This window comes from Colletotrichum acutatum (assembly GCF_030867785.1).
Source record: "Colletotrichum acutatum strain CBS 112980 chromosome Unknown BDZ83scaffold_16, whole genome shotgun sequence".
Taxonomy (NCBI): Eukaryota; Fungi; Ascomycota; class Sordariomycetes; order Glomerellales; family Glomerellaceae; genus Colletotrichum; species Colletotrichum acutatum.
This window is the reverse complement of record NW_026849010.1, coordinates 309,342-328,444: the sequence shown is the minus strand read 5'-3', so window position 1 is coordinate 328,444 and position 19,103 is coordinate 309,342. Positions and strand designations below refer to the sequence as shown.

The following is a 19,103-nucleotide window of genomic DNA, read 5'->3' as shown; positions in this document are numbered from 1 at the left end:
TTCCGGCTTGCTCCTGCCTACTTTAGCGCCTTGTGGCACTTGCGCAGTTGCTGATGAATCATTCGCCATTCCCCCAGACAAGGCACTCAGAACTGAGAAAGAAGGCACTCAGTGCCACTCACTGCATAACCTGCCCCACTCTCTTGCACCTGCGCCTCCAATCAGACCCCTCCTTCCCTGCCTTCCTTGCCTTCCGCGGCCAGTCAGTCACCACTCACCAGTGCACCCAGGAAGGCACCACCACTCAACTTGGCTCCAGGTCCTTCCTTCCCGCTTTCAGACAGGCCGCATCTCTCTGACACCTTGGTTGCCTTCCGGTATTTAAGCCACTTCACCTCTTCATCCTACTTCCCTCCTCTTCTTCTCCATCACATCTACTACACAATACTCTCGCTCGACGAACCTCTCATCAGCGATTACTCGATCACAAGCAACTACATTGAGGAATACCAAAGAACAACACCACACATCAGATTCCATCGAAGTCGCCATCATGCAGATCTTCGTCAAGACCCGTAAGTCATTCAGGCATCCAGGAGTCATCCCCATCAATAGCTGACATCCTTCCTCAGTCACCGGCAAGACCATCACCCTCGAGGTCGAGTCCTCCGATACCATCGACAACGTCAAGTCCAAGATTCAGGACAAGGAGGGTATTCCCCCCGACCAGCAGCGTCTCATTTTCGCTGGCAAGCAGCTTGAGGACGGCCGCACCCTTTCCGATTACAACATCCAGAAGGAGTCTACCCTTCACTTGGTTCTCCGCCTTCGTGGTGGTATGCAGATCTGTAAGTTACTCTACATCAATTTTGCCTCCAATCACACCTAGCTAACCCCACTCCGCAGTCGTCAAGACGCTCACTGGCAAGACCATCACTCTCGAGGTCGAGTCTTCTGATACTATCGACAATGTCAAGTCGAAGATTCAGGATAAGGAGGGCATTCCCCCTGACCAGCAGCGTTTGATCTTTGCTGGCAAGCAACTTGAGGACGGCCGCACCCTCTCCGACTACAACATTCAGAAGGAGTCTACCCTCCACTTGGTCCTTCGTCTTCGCGGTGGTATGCAGATTTTCGTCAAAACTCTTACTGGCAAGACGATTACGCTCGAGGTTGAATCTTCAGACACCATTGACAACGTTAAGTCGAAGATCCAAGACAAGGAGGGTATTCCTCCCGACCAGCAGCGCTTGATCTTCGCCGGAAAGCAGCTTGAGGATGGTCGCACTTTGTCGGACTACAACATTCAGAAGGAGTCAACCCTGCATCTCGTCCTGCGTCTGCGTGGTGGTATGCAGATCTTCGTCAAGACGTTGACTGGCAAGACGATTACGTTGGAAGTCGAGTCATCTGACACGATTGATAACGTGAAGTCCAAGATTCAGGATAAGGAGGGTATTCCTCCCGACCAGCAGCGTCTTATCTTCGCTGGAAAGCAGTTGGAAGACGGTCGTACCCTGAGCGACTATAACATCCAGAAGGAGTCAACCCTGCATCTCGTCCTCCGTCTTCGTGGCGGCCAATAAGCGACGGGTTAGCGATGGGAAAGTTGCCTCGGGCGAGGCATGGCGTTAATGGATTACGATTACGGTGGGACAACGGTTCCGAATGATATCTTCACATTCCTAGAAATTAGCTAGGCACTCATACGCTCATGAAAGCGTCAATATTAGACTCTATTGAAGTCTCAACCACCTTGCATTGCTTGGCCGTGACACTTCTGCTGTACCCTTCGTTGTGGTGTGAATGTCATTGTAAGATATGGAGGTTGACCCATCTATCGCTTATCAGTGACGTACTTACCTACCTACCTGGTGGAGCGAGGTCCGTAACGGTGGGGCGGTGGGGTGCTCTTACAGCACCTCGAACCTCGCACCTAAACGATTGAAATCTTCCCCACAACACAATTATCCTGCCTGCTTCCGTGAGTTGCGCCGCGACATGAACAGCCCATGGAAGTCCTGGAAACACTTGGAAACTCACTTCCTATTGCCTCCATAGTCAGGGGCCTTTGATACTAGCCGCGGAACACTTGCACCTCCCAAAATCGACCAGCATAGTCTCGCGGCAGCCTGCGAGGCTGAGAAGGGCTATGCGGACCTTCTTCTATCACCTCAAGTTCGAGCTTTATCCAACTTCAAGCCCCGCACTCGCCGACACCAAAGCCGTCAAAGGGAAACAGCAGGAAGAAGCTCTCAGTAAAGACGTGTGGCTTCCGCCGAAAGGCGCTAACATCTTCGCTGAACTTCCCGCGCATTCCAGGAAAAGTTCGACGAGGCCGAGTACGAGCTTTCGACCGCAACCTTCACCACTACAAGCCTTCGAACCACCCTACCCCGCCGATACCTATCGATCGAGCACACAACGAGCATCAGAAACTACTTCGAACCCGAGCCTCATCGACTGCGGACCTTCCAGAGCTCCGATCAAGGAAGATAGTGGCAGTAACATTGAGAGGATAACCGAGAGGCAGTGGAGAGCTCGTACGCAGAGCTTTCCACCTCCGCCTTCTTCGGCAGCGATCAGACCAGAGACGGCAGTCAAGGACTGGCGCTTTGGTCAAGTCAGCATCGAGAGCATCGACATCGAGTCAGAAAGTGACGAGCATACAGATCAAATGGCGGCCGAGGCAGTGAGCTCTGGGGCAGACCTAGGCGTCGGTCCAACATTTGGCGGCGCCGGCATCTCCACGAAGGCGAAGTATGTCCCGCTAGACACAAAGAGTACGCAAGTAGGCTGGGGAGTAGTACATTTCTACCGCGACGAGGAAGAAACACCTGCCTTGGGACTGCCGCCTTCAGAAGGAGACGACGTCGAGGCAGAAGACTGCACGACGCTTTGCATACCCGCGGTTCCCAGTTACCTCAGCCCGGGCGACTTCATTGGATATGTCGGGGAGAAGTGGAGGAATGACATCAGTCACTGGCGAATGGTCATGACTGCTAGGATGAATCGGTATTTAGTGCTCCTCAAGTTTGGAAACAGCGAGAAGGCGCGAGCGTGGCAGAAGGAGTTCGACGGAAAGGTCTTCAACAGCATGGAGGTGAGTGGCCAACTGCAATCCCTGACGCGGCCGTCTAACTGACTCTTCTGTAGGCGCAAGTTTGCCATGTTGTCTTTGTCAAATCGATCACCTTTGAGACACCGACTCGAGAAAATAGGACATTTCCCGACCTCAACCACGATCCCTTCACGACTTCCTCTTCTTCCGTCGTCGCTTCCAACAGTCTCAGGCCTTTCCCTCCGCCGACCCCGAATCTCATCGAACTACCTACTTGCCCCGTGTGTCTCGAGCGCATGGACGATACGACAGGTCTCATGACGATTCCCTGCCAGCACGTGTTTCACTGTACCTGCCTGCAAAACTGGAAAGGCTCAGGATGTCCAGTCTGCCGACACACGAATCCCGAAACCGCATACGATCCGTCGAACCCATACACACAACCCTTTGGCACTTCGGTATCGAATTTGTGCAGCGTTTGCGATTCCACCGATGACCTATGGATCTGCCTTATTTGCGGAAATGTTGGGTGCGGTCGATATAAGGGTGGCCATGCCAAGGACCACTGGAAAGAGACGGCGCATAGCTTCTCCCTAGAGCTGGAGACACAGCATGTGTGGGACTACGCTGGGGATACATGGGTACATCGTTTGATCCGTGATAAGGGTGACGGTAAGGTAGTGGAGCTCCCGGGCAGCAACGGACATCACCACGGACCGGAAGGCGGCTACGAAGATACTGTTCCCCGCGCAAAGCTGGACAACATCGGCTTGGAATACACTCATCTGCTGACTAGTCAGCTTGAGTCACAGCGGGTCTACTTTGAGGAGATGATCAGCAAAGTGGCGGACAAGGCCTCAAAAGCAGCCGCGATAGCCGAGTCTGCATCAGCGCAAGCTACCACAGCTCTGGAAGAGAACGCCACCCTCAAGACGGAGCTGACACGTCTCCAAACGCAAGTCATACCACAACTTGAGCGCGATGCAGAACGTGACCGCGCAAAGGCCACCAAGGCCCAGGAACTTGCCCGCAACCTGGGCAAAGCCCTCCAGGAGGAGAAGCAAGTCACACAGGGACTCATGAAGCGTGTGGAGCACAACAAAGCCGAGCTCGGGGCCCTGAAGAAGAGCGAGACGTCTTACAAGGAACAGGTGACGGAGCTGCAGGAAATGAACAGAGATTTGTCCATGTTCATATCGGGGCAAGAAAAGTTACAACAGATGGAGAAGGCGGGTGAGATTGAGGCTGGTGAAATCGCGGAAGGAAGCGTCAGCGTTCCTGAAAAGAAGGTGAAGCGGAGGGCGAAGAAGTAAGTCTGCTTTGAGGCGTTCATTGGATCTGGCGTTCACAGGAAGGCGGCGGTTTTGCATTTGACGGTGCATGAGTACAGCGATACCTATCTAGTATTAAAGCGGACAGTTTTTACATTGTTTTTTTTTTTTTTTCGTTTCTAACAATTAATGTGTTGTTGCTATCGTTCCCATTGATCCAGGCTTGTGATGTCAGGTCATACTTGCACGCCTCCCAGGCATCCAGGGATGATGTCTTGCTTTCGTATCGTCAAGAACAAGATGGCGTCTAGCATACGAGGCTTTACAGCCGGATGATTGATTCGCCTGCTCTTTTCGTCAGTCAAGGCTGTTTCTACATATTTCAAGCAGCGAATTCTGGACTGCGGTATGTACGAGACGAAATACTAGAGCTGAGTCGATGGTTGTCCATCTGTGTCCAGTTCTCACCAACGAGATTCTGCAGGCCAAAACTTTGCTACTGGGAGTGGTAAACAGGGGAGAGCATACATCAACTCTACTGTTGCTGCTCTTTTCTCCAGCCGCCGGTATCATATCCGGACAGCCTATCATCCGGCCTTGACTTTGCAGTCCATTGCAGCTTGGGTCTAGGGGGATGAGCCAGAGTCGTCTGCAGGCTGATTTGCGCCATCGGTAGATGAGGTTTAAGGACAAGTTTGACTGCAATTCAAGACATGGACAGAGGCACGTGGGTGACAAAATAGGATGCTAGCCAACAAAGGACTGTAATACTCAGTTACCTGATTATTATTCCCATAATACATAATTTCCTTGTTTTTTTTTTATCTTGATAATCTTTATCATTTCTATTATTTCTACTATCTCCATTTTCTGTATATTCGTTTGGGAATACTCTTTAAAAAGAATAGGAATAGGAATTATGATAGAAGAGCTTGGTAGGGCACCTGTAGCGACAAACAATTGTGTTACCCACTTGGGATGTTATAATCGAGGTTCCCAGACCGCAGCTTAATGGCGGCTGACTTCTCGTAGTTGGCATGATTGCATCAGTTCAGAAAATGAACAATGCCTCTTCAGCGTCTACCCAGAGTGGTATTTGCGAGCTTGGATTTTCCAGGAAAGAAAACGTCTTCGAGAGAATCGTAGGAGAGAAGGCCACCAGGTACTTGATGAGACCGAGGTATCGGCGAGACAAGAGATCAAATTCTAGCTTTGGCAGTCAATAAATGTGCTTTTCATTTATTCCCGGTGATTTTTGAACCAATTGAGTCCTTGCTGCGTTGATTCTACCAACGGCTTGGGGGTTCACACTTGCGCTTCGCAACATGAATGTATGAAGCATCTTTAGGGAAAGTAGGAAGTCCGAAGGTTTACTCTTATACGTGAGAGCTCATTCTAATCGATGACACCTGGCCGAATTAGCAGTCTATGGTTATGGGAGTCGAGTACTTACCTACGGCAGAGAGCAAAATTGACAAGCTTTGATTAAACGTACAAACTAGACTTGAACAAGCTCCTGCCAGTGAAATATAAAGCATTGCCGTGGTGTAAGTTATGAGATGAACAGACCGTCTGATTCTCTTGAGGTAAGGCTTTTTACTCCTTACTACGAACTGTTTTTGATGGAAAGTATCAGGTGGCGGAGAAAGGCTTGCCCAGGACGAATGAGGCGGCTACGCGCATTCAACTACCTGTCATTGACTCTTATGCCCAATCGAGGGCTCGGTGTTTTATCTGCGAGGCCGTTGAGATCCCAACTTATCGAACATGATCGCCGTTTCAACGGCCATGCTGTCGAGTAATGAGGAGCGATGTCCAACCGGGACTTGGACAAGACAGAGCCATTGATATCAATATTGGGCCATATTACCACCGTCAAAACTACTCCCAAGTGTCGTTTCTATACCAAGAATCAAGATAACATGGTTTCCTACGCCAAGAAGGGCTGAACAAGTGGAGTAGCTTAGCTACTAGAACCTGCGAGGTTCAGAATGCCTACGAAACCCCAGTCATGATTTCACGCCAGTATTCCTGCTCGCCAGCTAGGCTACCGCGGCTATGTGTGCCGTAGCACATCTGGCCTCTTTTTGTCTTCGATCATACGGGATGGGCAGGGAAAGATCTGAATTTGGGTTGTGGCGTTGGGAAGAGAGGAGTTGTGGATGAGATATGTACCTGGATGCCCCGTTGTTGGCGCATTGTGAAGCCTCATCCCTTGTGAGGTGGAAGACACACTGTGGTGAAACGGCGTTCTTCAGCTTCTCGAGGTACCTAGTACTTTCGTTGGAACTCATTGAGCACAGTGGGATTAAATGGAAGTTGACTGCAGAACATCGAATGGAACATTGATGCTAGTTGGTAGAGGATTTTCAAGAAAATGGTAACCTTAATGACACGCGTCTAGAGACTTGAGGACTTGCTTGAGCACTGCTCCAGCAGTAAGAAGGTCTACGAGATATACGTGGCGCAGAGCGAGTTATGTTTCTTGCCTTGCGCCAATGCTTGGCTGGTTCTTCGTTTCTTCAGAAAGCACTTTCATCTATCGACCGAGGGCGGAGATCTAGCAAACCATAACCAAGCCAGTGAGCTCTGAATTTAAAAACCAAGTCTAGTTCGCTTCAAAGTAGCTTGAACGGCTCGTTTTTACTTTGTCAGATGTATATTGAGATTAAAGTCCATGTTCTCACGATGAAGCTCGACTGTGATATAGGTAGCAAAAGTCAGGTGCTCGGTTCATTTGACTCTTGGTCCAAAGGTTGAGTAAATAGACTGGCGGGACCCTTGGATAGTGTCGATTCCAAGAAATCATGTACGGCGGTCTAAATTCAACTACGACACACATAACGATGAGCTCTATTGCGTGAGGTTGTGACAGTGAAATAATATGACTACTAATAGTAGAGTTGGAACCAGGTTTCGTGCTTGGATGGCTGGAATCCTGATCTAGTTTGTCATACATGCTCAGATTCGTATTGTTTATTGTGTTTGCCATAGCCAGGCCGAGTGAACCGAAACCACTGGTATGTAGAGAGATTACACAATGCTATGAGGCATCTTGAACTTCTTACGTGGAAGCGCACTACCAATTCAAACCGAAAAGCCAGAGGCTTCCTGAGGCCCCACTAATCCAACGGCCCCGTCCCCGCAACAGAGAGCTCTGACCACCCCCGGTAACTCCACCGCCCGCAAGTCCCTACCCCACCATGGAGAACCCCTCGGTGCTCCTACTGTGAGTGACGCTTCTTTTGCGACAAGAAACTCCAAAGCTCCAACGTCAACCATCACCACCACACAATGGCAGCAACGACAGCCTCCCCATTCCCCTTCCCACGGGAATACTCTTTCCCCCCCTTCTTCACCCGCCAAACGAACCTAACAACCCACCACGCACAACTCGTCAAATGGTCCGACCTAATCCTCTCCTACTGCCGCCACCACCGCCTCTTCAAGCTCTCCCTCGGCGCCGCGATCCCCTCCACCTCCTCCTCCGCCCTCCCGCACGCCCTCCCAAACCACGCAAACGATCCTTCCCCTCTCAACGAACCAACAACCTTCTCCCCCGCGACCGCAACATCCTCCGCCGCCGCGGCGCCAGAGGAGCTCTTCCACAACAAGACGCTCAACAAGCGCCTCAGCCTGGCTGACGCGCGCGAGGTCCTCGAGTTCATGCGCAAGGACGGCCGCGCAGAACCGTTACCGGCCAGCACCGACGTCTTTTGGGTCTACTGGCGCACACCCGACGAGTGGGCTGCCGCGATCGAGGGTTGGATTGACGAGACGGCGCAAAAGGGCGTCGTGCTGACGCTGTATGAGCTCACTGAGGGCGAGAGTACCAGGGGCACAGGTGGGCACACACAACATCTCTTCTCTTCTGAGACGTCGCAATATGATGATTGGATCCGTGAGCTAAGAACGATTGAATGTGCGTCTAGATTTCCACGGTCTCGACCCAGATCTTCTGTCCAAAGCGCTACAAATCCTGGTGAAGCGCGGAAAGGCGCAGATCTTTGGACAAGAGGACTCGCAGGGTGTAAAGTTCTTTTGATCTTGCTCTCTCTTCTACCTCTTCATGATGATATAACACGATGAGACAATGGTCTCCTTCTTTTGCGAATCTCTAACTAGACATACCACGTTGACACATTATTCCCTCGAGCCGGGTCGTAAACAAACACCAAGTCCCAAGGTCTTCACCCGAAAGCAGCACAACTCCATGTCAGCGCATATATACATGTACAATCCAAAACCACCAACTTAGCCATCAAGCTGAGCGAAATGATAATCACAGGCTCTTTTGGAAAAAGTTCTTGGCGAGGTACTTCTCGTCGAAGGAGACTTGCTGCTTCATGGCGACATCCAACAGCCAGTCAGCTGCGACGATGCGTGGCTCCATATGGCCCTTGCGCGCCATCTCCTCAAACTTGGGCCAGAGGGACCGCTCGTCGGCACTGTTGGAGCTGAGGAGATAGACGGGCTCTGGCGGCGCGCCTCCGTCCTCCTCTTCCGTCGTTGGCTTGATAGTCGTGCCGCTGCGCGCGCGGTACAGCTTGAACATGGCTCCATTGGCCTCCGCGATGGCTTTATAGCTTTCGGGTCCGTTGCAGATGTTATTCGTACAGTACACGGGGACTGTCCATAGCAGCTTCCCGAGATTCGCCCTCGCGCGCGAGACTGCCGTCTCGAGCTTGACGCCAAACTTGGCTTCGTTTTCCTCGTCCTTAAGGAGAAAATCGTCGGGGTCGGGAACCTCGCCTCGTTCGAGAGCCTCGTCGATGAAGTTGGACGATAGGACGGTAGGCCCTTTGGCCAGGGTTTTGAGGAACTTGACAGTCCGTACCATGTGGGGAGCGGCGAGATAGTCGCACGGCTTGTCGTCTTGTACTATCATGATTCCCATGTCGCGAAGTTTCCTCTGCGACTTGTTAGCGTGGTAAAAAGAGAGGAAATCAAAAGACTTACCCTCTCTGTATCTTCCTTGGACTTGGCATTGACCCATCTCGTGAACCCCGTCAGCACGATCCTCATCTCCACATCCGGACGTAATGATTTCCGCTTCTTGGAAGGCCTTGAATCTTCGTCCTCCTCATCCACTTCCATTGCCTGGGCTGGGCTCGATGTGCGGCCTCTTTCTCTGTCAATTTGGTCTGCAGCACGCTTACCACCCCATGGGCCCTGCTTATCCTTGCTGCGCTTTTTCTCCTTCTCGTATAACGCAATATCGGGGGCGATACGCTGCAGGTTGGTCAAAGCCTTACTTTTGGCGCTTCGACCTCCAGTCGATATTTCAGAGGGCGTATCATTCTCCTTTCCGCGGCTGCCTTTCTTAGGGCGTATGGGCGTCATGAAGCTGTCGTCGATAGCCTCTTCACTCTTGTCCTCTTGCCTGCCAATCACAACACCCTCGGCAGGACCATGCAAGTACGAGTTCTCCTGAGCAGCCTCAAGAATCTTGCGCTTCCGTGTCGCTTGGGGCGACAACCCCTCTTCGCCACCGGGGTAGTATGTTTCTCGCAAGCAGTACTCATCAAAGAAGGTTTGCCCGATAACCTCGCCCAGATTCGTGCGGACGGGAAAGTGAGAGTACTTGGGGACAGTAACCCTCTGCATCTCGCACTTGGCGTAGCTCTCCTCGATCCACAGGTGGTTGACTGTCTCGATGTTCCAGTCCTTGGCCGCCTCGTATTTCTCACTGCTGCTCCTTGCTGTGATGAGGTGTGTATTCTCGGCCTTCATCGTCTTTGTGTATGTGGCACCGGTCGCCTTGATCAGATTTTCAAGGTATATGCGAGCGTCACCGCCGTAGTTGGAGAGACAAATCTTGAGACCTTCGAATCCGGGGATACCATTTTTGGGAACTGGGTAGTGGAGTAGACGGCGAAGCGGGGACGTCCATTCATTGTGCGTTATGAGGTGGTAAAGCCAAGAGAGGTTGCCAATGTCCTTCCCTGACTGGGCAGCCTTGACGTACTGATTTCCGTCACGATACTGGCAGATAAAGTAGTCGCAATCGTCGACATTGTCGACCACCTTGCCACCACCATTGTTGATAAGTTGCTTGACAGCTTCCAGCGATCGTGGGGTAATGCTGAGGTCCCCTGAAAGCATGACATCCTTGTCCCGAAATATCGTGGCTGGTTTTCGCGGGCCATCACTGAGGTGATTGGGGCTTGTTGAGGTCGCTCCGTTGAGCTGTTCGTATTTGGGAGCTTGTACCTCGCCTTGATTCTCGCCGTGACGAAGGATTTCGGGATCGGGAAGCAAATATGGGCCTTCGGGTATACGTTTGCCAAGCTTGAAGCAATCTTCGAACCTAGGGTGTGTAAGAGGTGGCTCGAAGCACAAGGACGCTACAGACTTACCAGTGGGGTAAAACAATCTTGCAATTGAGGCCTTTCTCCTTGGCAATGACACATTTAGGGTCTTCCGTAGTCAGAGCGCAGATATGAGTGGTCTGCCGTGTGACATCGGCGCCTTCCATGCCGCCCATAGCCAGCGTAGCACCAATGATGGTCTCCTTGTCGATTTCAGGCAGACCGGCAGTTGTGAGGATGACCTTGGAAAAGAACATGCGTGGATCGGGAGAGTATGGCCGGACCTGTGCCTGCTTGTTCTTCTTGACTGATGCCTTGATCCAGTCGGTATTGACGACTGGGATCATGAAGGCCTGGGTCTCGGTGAACTGGGGAAAGTCGATGGTGTTGGAGATGATGTGAGAAACCGCTTCGAGTTTGAGGGAGCCATCGCGTCTTGGGTCGAGAACTGTTCCGCCACGACCTTCAACAATGCCAGCGTACTCGCTGATTTCTTTGGGAGCTAGGTGGGCACTGGGCACGAAGGCGAAGGTACATTCTGCGAACAAGCCCTTTGCCTGTTCAGCCATGGTGGGCAATCAGGTGAGGCATGCAATTGAGAAGAGCTAAAGAGCTAGTGGGCGTCGGAGTCGATGTCAGGGCATACGCAGGACGGTATCTTGAGGTTTGCTGTCAGAGTGTTGTTTGCGCAGAAAGACCGGTGTGGGTGTAGCCTGCAGGCAATTACGAAAGATGAAGGCGATTTTGACGCGAAATTGTTAGCGACGCGGCCGGGCGGAGGACGCGAGGTGAGCTCGCCATCACGTGTAGCTTCCTGGCAAGGTACATTTGTTTGCGTGGCCCCGGCGCTGTCGGAGAAGTATCGGTACTTTGTCATTAAAAGCGCGATAGGAACGCGTCCAAGGGAAGCATCAGCTAACCAGCTGGCCGTTTGCCGCAAGCCGCCCATCAATGTGCGGTGACATTCTTCGGTGACATTCTTACCCCAAAACAAACTACAACCTTAATGCGACTACCTCACGATTGCATTTGACACCATGGATGATGTTTCTGCAGTGAAATCTCTTTGTCGAACTTGGTCGCTCGAAGTAGCTGTTCAAACTAAATTGCTGCGCTCGCAACGTCATGATCCCTGCTTTCATCTGACTCAGGGATAGAACCCGATTTTACGGATACTCTTAATTGCTATTATAGATACTTCCAACTTGAACATACAACTCAAGGCCTTACACTCTCTTCATTACAAATGGCGCCTACAGACTTGACTTGATCAAATCGGCAGCCCGTTCGGCGATGCCATAAACCGTTGCCTGGGGGTTGGCACGCACTGTAATGGGCACAATGGAGGCATCAGCCACCCGCAAGCCACGGATTCCATGCACCCGGAGCTTCTCATCTACAACTCCGCCAAGCTCTCTCGGCATCATGGAGCAAGTGCCCGTGAAGTGGTGAGCGCCGACTGCTGTCTTCCGCACGAACTCTTTGGCTTCCTCGAGTTCTGTCAGGGCGTTGGCAGGGTTGCGCTTTCCGCTCGGCTTCAGTTGACTTCGGAGCGGCTCGCTTGCGGCAATCTTTTCCAGGAGCTGGATATGTCTGGCCAGGACTTCAACGTCGAATGGGTGCGAAAGGTACGCCGGGTCGATGGCGACCGCGGGCGATTCAAGAAACGCAGAAGTGATGTGACTTGACCCTCGCGACAAGGGATGAGCGAGGAGCAGCGCTATTGTGAAGTACTTGTCCTCGCCAGGCGGTGGCGCTGCCATAGTTCCGTCTCCGCTGAACAATGCGAATCCCGGCAACGACAGATAGTAGCCCGACGGCTCCGAAAACGACGTCAGGACGGACCGCACATATGCCTCGAGGGCTTTTGTGAACTCTGGCGTCGCGCTTGTTTTGGGCCCGCTCAAGTTGTCAAGAAGCTGGGCGACATCCTCGCCAGCGGGAAGAGGAAGCTGTGCAGTCGCTACGGTGCCGCTTCTTGAGAACGGCCCAGTGCCCTTGCCATACGCCTCCATCGCAGCTCCGACGGCAGCCGGTTCTTGACGGATAATGCCGTCCATGGTATCGAGCTCTGGAAGGGCCTCAAAGCTTGCGCCGACCATGACGTGGTTCTGCAGGTTTTCGCCGACGTGTGGGTTGTCGAGAACAACCTCGATGCCGAGTTTACGGAGAAGCTCTCCATTGCCAACACCGGAGAGCTCAAGGATTCGTGGCGAGTTGAGAGTGCCAGCAGTCAGCACAACCTCCTTCTGTGCTGTTGCTGTTGCTGTCTCGCCATCCTTGGTGTATTGAACGCCTTCGGCAACAATTTCGCCAGCATCTGACTTGAAGACAATCTTCTCTACCAAGGCTCCGGTCACAACCGTCAAGTTGGATCTAGACTTTGCTGACTGTAGATACGCGCTCCCGGCGTAACTTCTCTGCTTTGTCTCCGGGTCTATAGTGTCCGGTGTGAGACTGCTGCCGACTCCCTGCCCACTCAAGGGGTCACAAGAATCGGGGAAGCCTAAATTGCGGATAGTATCTTGCCAGATTTTGGGCCAGAAAGACTCGACGTTGTCCGGCAGAGACAACTTCAGTGGTCCTGTGCCCTCACCAGACGCGATGGAATAGGCCTTCTTGGAGGCCTCATTGAACGTAGGCCAATCCCAGCCGGGATTGCCCAAGCTGGCCCACGCCTCAACGTTGGATCTTGTGGTGATGGTGAAGGAGAGGCCGTTGAGGGCACCTGAGCCACCAAGGAGACGACCTTGAGGGACAGCAATCTCACGACCACCTAGGCCATCCTGCAAGCGATTCACTATCAGTAAAGCGGACTCCCAAAAAGCAGCTGTTGGTCTGAGAAACACTTACTTGGGGCACCGTTCGGAACTGCCAGTCAGAGGGCGTCTTGACAAGACTGGGACCCAGTGCGGGAATATTGACTCGAGGGTCCGCCGTTTGGTCTTCGCCCGCTTCGAGCACTAGGACCTGGACATCTGGGATCTCGGACAGACGAGTGGCAACTACTAAGCCGGCGACGCCGCCACCCACGATGATAAAGTCGTATTTTGCAGCCATTTTGAGAGACGGTGTGATGAGTAACACGATACGAGTGATTCTGCAAAAGCAAGAGACTTCGTTGGAACTTCGGTCACTGTTAAATCATGACAGGTTTCCGAGCCCGAGACGTCTAAGATTGTGTAGGATTGCGGCAAAGCATTAGTCGCCGTAGCGCCGAGCGCCCATCCGGCATCTCCCCCGCGGGCGGCCGTATTGCACCAACATACGACACTGAGCCGGCCAACCGTTTCTGGTACCGTTCAAGCAGGTTCCACTGCAGGGTTGCATCCTTACGACTTTGTTTCTGCATCAGGGGTATGACAGTTTGGGACGCAGACCCTCTCACTTCCCTGGACCCCCGGTCAACGACCGTCAAGGGATAACCTGGTCGGTATCCGAGTATCAAGGTTATCGGGATGACCCATGATCACCGCGGCGCGATATTCAACTATGTACCTTTGATCAACGAGTACGGCCTCTAGGATAGAATGGAAGACGTTGTGATGCGTGCTGGTTTACATCCCAGTTATTGGACACTAGTCAGTTACTGTGGCATGCGGTTACCCCTCAGGTAACTCACGACAGATTGTCGAGGGATGGACTGGACCCAACCATGGCACTAGGCATCATGTCAGGTTCCGATGACTGCTCGACAGGCGGATTTTTATCGACTCCGAGCTCAGGACGAGTTAGTGGTGGTAGACTTCAAGAAAGAGGCGCCTCGACCTGGTTGGAATTGACCAAGTGCAACACACAAACTTCATCATGAGTGTTCTTCTCGATCCTAGTTACCAAGCCGTCTTAGTTTACGGCCTTGGACTCCTTTGCGGTGTTGCCGTTCACTTGGGCATTTTTATTCACGGAGAATGGCATGTACAGGCTCCTCAGATTGCTCTGGGTCACTTCTGGCTGTTCTCTTGTTTCGCGGCTCTCAGTCGTTACTACAAGGGCTCAGTTGTTGGTGATCTTTGCCATTCACTCTTGATACTATCCGCTGGTTACCTGCCTGGACTTTTCACCAGTATCATCCTCTACAGATTCTACTTCCATCGTTTATCAAGCGCTGGCTTCAAAGGCCCATGGTACGCCCGAGTCACCAAGCTGTGGCACGTCTGGGCCTGCAGAGACTGCAAGAATCATTTGCTCTTGGAGAACCTACACGAGCAGTATGGAGACTTCGTGAGGACAGGTAAGTAACCACCAGAAACAACATTCTTTGAAACCTCCATTGATAGGTTAGCTAGGACCCAGTGAAATCACTGTTTTCCACCCAGGAGTCTTCATGGCTGTAGATGGTCCCCGGTCTGAATGCATCAAGTCCGAGTGGTACGACATTCTGCACCCCGATCGTGCGCTGGTCACAACACGCATCAAGCCCATTCATGCTGCCAGACGCCGTGAATGGAACCGTGGATTCTCGGCACAAGGTATTTTACCCCATAGATCTTCGGAATCATGAGCCTATCTCTAACGAGCCGTGCCGTACTACAGCCCTTGTTCAACACGAGTCAAAGATTCTCAAGTATATTGAGCAGCTGGACGTCTGCATCGAAGCGGACGCCAAAGCACACGTTGCTTCGGAAGTGCGGAACCTGTTCTTTTGGTTCGGATTTGATGTCATGGGAGACTTTGTCTTTAGCAAGTCGTTTGATATGCTGCACCAGCAGCAGTGGCACCACATTATCGTGCGGCTGCAGCGTGCTCTCTCGCTCCTTGGACCGTTCAGCCCTGCTCCATGGCTCATCCAGGTCGGCTTCAAGCTGGGACCGCGAATCAGCGTTCTCAAGGACTGGTTCGACATGGTCGCCTGGTGTGAGCGGCAGATGCGTGTCAGACTCGATGATGGAACTCCTAAGCCAGCCGTTCCTGATCTTGCCTACTACTTGATGGAGCTGAACGACGGCCAGACAGAGCTCAAGGATCGTTTGCCATGGCTTTATGGCGACAGCTTGCTCGCAATTGTTGCTGGAAGGCAAGTTGATTCCCTCCAATTTCGTACATGCTAACTTATTGACAAACATACAGCGAGCCAACGGCTGCTGCGTTGATTGGTATCTTTTGCGAGTTGGCTAAGCACCCTGAGCACGCCGAGAAGGTCTATGAGGAACTGCTAGACGTCGACACGACCAACATCAAGACTCTCACGAGCCTCCCACACCTCAATGCTGTCATCAACGAAGGTCTCCGCTTGTATCCAGCCCTCCTCACCGGCGGGGCCAGGAAGACCACGGAAAACGGGGCCACGATCGGTGGGACTTTCATCCCGCCCGACACGACAATCATTGCCCCGCGTCACGTTATATCCCGAAGTAAGTAAATCCATAGAGGGTTGCTTTCGTCAGTTCTCAGCTCACATATTATCTACAGGGGAGGATTGCTTCGAGCGGGCCAATGAGTTCATTCCCGAGCGATGGAGTACGCGGCCAGAGATGATCCACAATGTTGCAGCTTTTGCGCCATTTGGAACAGGTATGGCGACCTTTTTCTCTATCTACTATCTGATAGCCTTTGTCGACTAATCCGTCTGTCTACAGGTCACCACAGCTGTCTTGGTCGTTTCCTGGCCACCGACACTATGAGATTTGTTGTTGCCAGACTGGTAAAGAAGTATCATTTCCGCCTCGCACCGGGAGAGACGGGCAACCGCGTCTTTGACGACGTGAGGGATCAGTTCACCTCTAATCCGGGTCCCCTGTCGCTGTGTTTCGAGTTGAGGTGACTATTCTATGTTTAGACAGAATAAGTATGTAGTCACTTAGAGTTTAGCCAAGGCACCAAGAAGCGAATCGTATCATTTTTTCGGTTTTCTAGCAAATGTATTTCCAATGTTGAGGTCCTGATTATTCATACGTAAGAGCAATGATATATTGAGCTGTCTCTGGGCGAACATGGTCAACAGCCCATGAGGCTACTATCGTCTATTCCGGAACCATCTCAAGCAAGACTAGTGTATGGCCACCCATTGATACCGCTGGTCAGCAGCTGACCAGATTGGATCGCGCCGGTGCCCTTTTTGAGCTCTTCGACGTCCCAGTTGGCCCAAACAGTACGACCATTGAGGAACGCCGCCTCGGGACTTGCCAGCCACACCGTGAAGTGGGCAGGGAGTTGGACTGCAAGCCAGCGCGCGGGATGTCAGCACCTTGTTCGGCCCGCTAGAGCTGCAACGGGAAGGAGAAGCAGGGGAGGGAAAGGAAGGGAGTGGAGGGGAGTGTCGGGACGGGGAGGGAAATTTGGGCAGATGGGTGGACAGGGGAGGGAGGGTAGTAGTCTAGTAGGAAAGCAGAATGGAACTGTACCTTTATCCATGGGGAGAGCTTCGGCCTTGGCGCCACTCTTGGTGAAGATGTCGGTCTCGACCATGCCCGGGTGAAGGGTTACCGCGAAGATGTTCGGGTTTTCCGCCGCTAGGAACTCGATGATTTTCGTTTGGGCTAGCTTGGACGCCATGTAGGCGGACAGACCAGGCAAGGCGACTGCCGGCAACGCCGTTGTGCCGGTAGTGAGTGCGACGATAGACGCATGCGAAGGGTTCGCCGTGGGGAGGAACACCTTGCTGACGAGGTATGTTCCTTTGGTGTTTGTCTGTTGAGTAGGTGTAAGTGCTCGGGCCTGCTCATTCGCTCTCACTCCCCCATCTCTCTCTTTCTCGCTACAGACTTATGCAGAGACACAGACTGAGAGAGACAGAGAGACACAGAACATTACTGGTCAAGGGTAGTCTGATTTACCTCAAAACTCTGCCACCAGTCGTCGGTAGCCGACCCCGCGACGGACGACGGGCTGGACACATGGCCAGAGGCCAAAACAAGAATATCCCACTTGCCGATCGCGGCTGCCACCTTGATCAGCGTCTGCTCGTCCGTGATGTCCACGGCGTGGACATCACTCTGCACAGACGACGGCAAGGAGGCGGCCGTCTCGGCTATGGCGGCCTCTGTGCGGCCCAGGAGACTGACTCGAGCGGCCCCGGCAGCAGCAAAGGCCAGGGCGGTCTCTCGGCCGATTCCACTACCCTAATTCGAGAGAAGGACAAAGCGTCAATAGAGAGGTTCCTAGGTGAGTAAGGTATCCGTCCGGATATATTGCGGACACAGAACTGGCGCGATATAGAGTTGTGACGGGGGAGGGTCAAAAGCTCCGATCTTTCTGGATCATGGCCCAGGCATATCGGAGGCGAGAGGTCATCACAGAGGGGCCGTAGACGGGGGATAAGAGGGGGCTGGGCGAGGGTCGATGTTCACAACCAGGGGAAAGGGAAAAGAGAATGGACATCGTGGAACTTACCGCGCCTGCCACGATGACCGTCTTCCCCGCCGCGCTGAGCTCCGGGCGGGAGGGCGAGATAGCATCGTAGGTATCGTTGCGCCAGGTAGGCGTGACGGAGGGCAGAGGGGGTTGCATCTTGGCTCTTTTGAGCGATATTGGATTGGGATACTGAGAAGAAGGAGAAACGGTCGAGCCGAGAACGGGAAAACAGAGCGTCAGCCTTGGAAGTGGCGAGATACAAGATTTCAGCGAAGCCAGAGAGCGATGCTGGATGTATGGATAGATTGAGTGAAGCGTGGGGTAGGTAACGGGAATGCCAGAAACAGTCTTGAGCTATCGCGAGCTAGGCCCTGTCTTTTTATCCCCCCCTCTCTCTCCTTCATTGAGCTGAGCTAAGACTCAAAAGTTCGGGACTTTGTTTACAAACTCCGTGATATGCAGCGTTGCGGCACAGCTCGCACCGTTGAAGACGCCATGGCTCTGACTAACCGGTTGGTTGGTTGGACGGCGATGTTGCCTGCTCATCTTCTCTTGAAGGATGCAGATAGCTGACCGGTAGACAACCTACTCAGTAAGGACGGGCGTCGTCTCCACCGGCAACTCGGGGACTTTGGTGAAACCTGAGATTGAGCAACAGACTGACACCTGTGCCTTGCATAATTACCGGAAGCGGGATAAACGTAAGCCTCATTGCAACATCACCATGGCCGTCAAGGTAAGGCAACGTATGCACACTTCCCCCTAGTAGAAGGTGCAGACTGCCAGACAACCCCCGTGGTGGGAAGCATTGCATCCAAACGGGTTAACAAATGCGCGGCGCAGCGGCGGGTGGCAGGTGCTGCTTTGCTGAAGACAGTCTTTGTCTTTCACATGGTTGCTTTTGTGGTTTCTGTGGGACTCGGTCTGCTATGTATGGCCCGTTGACAAGGGTCTCTGAAAGTTTGATATATCAACTTGCAGAAACTCCACTTTGAAACTCCCCCCACACCTCGAGACTCATGGATAGACTGGGGAACGGTTGAACCCCTGCAATGAAAATGGTAGAGCGGGGAGGCCAAGTCTTCTCAGAGTCCCATCATACCACGGAGAGGGGGGGGGGACCCTCGTTAGACCGAACAAGACTTTGGGACTGGTAGGTTGTAACTTGGCAAACCCTTGAGGGTTGATGAGGCTGTGGAGTTTCTCTATCACGTACATGACGAGTTCCCG

The 19,103-nt window shown here is 52.6% G+C and overlaps 7 protein-coding genes across 7 annotated transcripts; 4 read left to right on the top strand and 3 right to left on the bottom strand.

Moving 5' to 3' along the window:
* Nucleotides 1-493: 493 nt before the first annotated feature.
* On the top strand, nucleotides 494-1,526 carry BDZ83DRAFT_570081 (polyubiquitin; the record flags this gene model as incomplete). The annotated part of the gene is made up of 3 exons (XM_060504266.1): nucleotides 494-515; nucleotides 573-788; nucleotides 847-1,526. The coding sequence occupies 3 exons, from the start codon at nucleotides 494-496 to the stop codon at nucleotides 1,524-1,526; spliced, it is 918 nt and encodes a 305-aa protein (XP_060368690.1).
* A 283-nt stretch (nucleotides 1,527-1,809) lies between these two features.
* Nucleotides 1,810-4,454, top strand: BDZ83DRAFT_115323 (Zn-finger in ubiquitin-hydrolase). The gene is made up of 2 exons (XM_060501123.1): nucleotides 1,810-3,043; nucleotides 3,097-4,454. Exons 1-2 carry the CDS (start codon nucleotides 2,093-2,095, stop codon nucleotides 4,312-4,314), a joined length of 2,169 nt encoding a protein of 722 aa, XP_060368689.1. The 5' UTR covers nucleotides 1,810-2,092; the 3' UTR covers nucleotides 4,315-4,454.
* Nucleotides 4,455-7,566: 3,112 nt separating this feature from the next.
* On the top strand, nucleotides 7,567-8,317 carry BDZ83DRAFT_570148 (ESCRT-II complex subunit; the record flags this gene model as incomplete). The annotated part of the gene is made up of 2 exons (XM_060504271.1): nucleotides 7,567-8,116; nucleotides 8,205-8,317. 2 exons carry the CDS (start codon nucleotides 7,567-7,569, stop codon nucleotides 8,315-8,317), a joined length of 663 nt encoding a protein of 220 aa, XP_060368688.1.
* Nucleotides 8,318-8,457: 140 nt separating this feature from the next.
* On the bottom strand, nucleotides 8,458-11,314 carry BDZ83DRAFT_115244 (BRCA1 C terminus domain-containing protein). Its single transcript, XM_060501122.1, has 3 exons — nucleotides 10,632-11,314; nucleotides 9,232-10,582; nucleotides 8,458-9,184 (listed from the first exon to the last, which is right to left on the bottom strand). The coding sequence occupies exons 1-3, from the start codon at nucleotides 11,150-11,152 to the stop codon at nucleotides 8,555-8,557; spliced, it is 2,502 nt and encodes an 833-aa protein (XP_060368687.1). The 5' UTR covers nucleotides 11,153-11,314; the 3' UTR covers nucleotides 8,458-8,554.
* Nucleotides 11,315-11,836: 522 nt separating this feature from the next.
* On the bottom strand, nucleotides 11,837-13,643 carry BDZ83DRAFT_648581 (GMC oxidoreductase; the record flags this gene model as incomplete). Its single annotated transcript, XM_060510194.1, has 2 exons — nucleotides 11,837-13,369; nucleotides 13,437-13,643. The coding sequence occupies 2 exons, from the start codon at nucleotides 13,641-13,643 to the stop codon at nucleotides 11,837-11,839; spliced, it is 1,740 nt and encodes a 579-aa protein (XP_060368686.1).
* A 374-nt stretch (nucleotides 13,644-14,017) lies between these two features.
* On the top strand, nucleotides 14,018-16,552 carry BDZ83DRAFT_115213 (cytochrome P450). The gene is made up of 6 exons (XM_060501121.1): nucleotides 14,018-14,814; nucleotides 14,870-15,052; nucleotides 15,117-15,597; nucleotides 15,651-15,934; nucleotides 15,993-16,094; nucleotides 16,160-16,552. The coding sequence occupies exons 1-6, from the start codon at nucleotides 14,391-14,393 to the stop codon at nucleotides 16,342-16,344; spliced, it is 1,659 nt and encodes a 552-aa protein (XP_060368685.1). The 5' UTR covers nucleotides 14,018-14,390; the 3' UTR covers nucleotides 16,345-16,552.
* BDZ83DRAFT_608690 (short chain dehydrogenase) lies at nucleotides 16,417-18,508 on the bottom strand. Its single transcript, XM_060507490.1, has 4 exons — nucleotides 17,913-18,508; nucleotides 17,357-17,641; nucleotides 16,925-17,210; nucleotides 16,417-16,738 (listed from the first exon to the last, which is right to left on the bottom strand). Exons 1-4 carry the CDS (start codon nucleotides 18,027-18,029, stop codon nucleotides 16,560-16,562), a joined length of 867 nt encoding a protein of 288 aa, XP_060368684.1. The 5' UTR covers nucleotides 18,030-18,508; the 3' UTR covers nucleotides 16,417-16,559.
* Nucleotides 18,509-19,103: the final 595 nt, after the last annotated feature.

What these genes read in the sequence shown, in the direction of transcription:
- BDZ83DRAFT_115323 (XM_060501123.1), top strand. Translation starts at nt 2,093, where the DNA reads ATGCGGACCTTCTTCTATCACCTCAAGTTCGAGCTTTATCCAACTTCA. An exon ending in AGGTCTTCAACAGCATGGAG is followed by an intron (nt 3,044 to 3,096) that starts GTGAGTGGCCAA and finishes ACTCTTCTGTAG; the next exon opens with GCGCAAGTTTGCCATGTTGT.
- BDZ83DRAFT_115244 (XM_060501122.1), bottom strand. Translation starts at nt 11,152, where the DNA reads ATGGCTGAACAGGCAAAGGGCTTGTTCGCAGAATGTACCTTCGCCTTC. An exon ending in AAGATTGTTTTACCCCACTG is followed by an intron (nt 10,583 to 10,631) that starts GTAAGTCTGTAG and finishes TACACACCCTAG; the next exon opens with GTTCGAAGATTGCTTCAAGC. An exon ending in CCAAGGAAGATACAGAGAGG is followed by an intron (nt 9,185 to 9,231) that starts GTAAGTCTTTTG and finishes AACAAGTCGCAG; the next exon opens with AGGAAACTTCGCGACATGGG.
- BDZ83DRAFT_115213 (XM_060501121.1), top strand. Translation starts at nt 14,391, where the DNA reads ATGAGTGTTCTTCTCGATCCTAGTTACCAAGCCGTCTTAGTTTACGGC. An exon ending in CCGTGGATTCTCGGCACAAG is followed by an intron (nt 15,053 to 15,116) that starts GTATTTTACCCC and finishes GCCGTACTACAG; the next exon opens with CCCTTGTTCAACACGAGTCA. An exon ending in GCGTCACGTTATATCCCGAA is followed by an intron (nt 15,935 to 15,992) that starts GTAAGTAAATCC and finishes TATTATCTACAG; the next exon opens with GGGAGGATTGCTTCGAGCGG.
- BDZ83DRAFT_608690 (XM_060507490.1), bottom strand. Translation starts at nt 18,029, where the DNA reads ATGCAACCCCCTCTGCCCTCCGTCACGCCTACCTGGCGCAACGATACC. An exon ending in ACTGGTGGCAGAGTTTTGAG is followed by an intron (nt 17,211 to 17,356) that starts GTAAATCAGACT and finishes CCTACTCAACAG; the next exon opens with ACAAACACCAAAGGAACATA. An exon ending in AGCTCTCCCCATGGATAAAG is followed by an intron (nt 16,739 to 16,924) that starts GTACAGTTCCAT and finishes GCTGGCTTGCAG; the next exon opens with TCCAACTCCCTGCCCACTTC.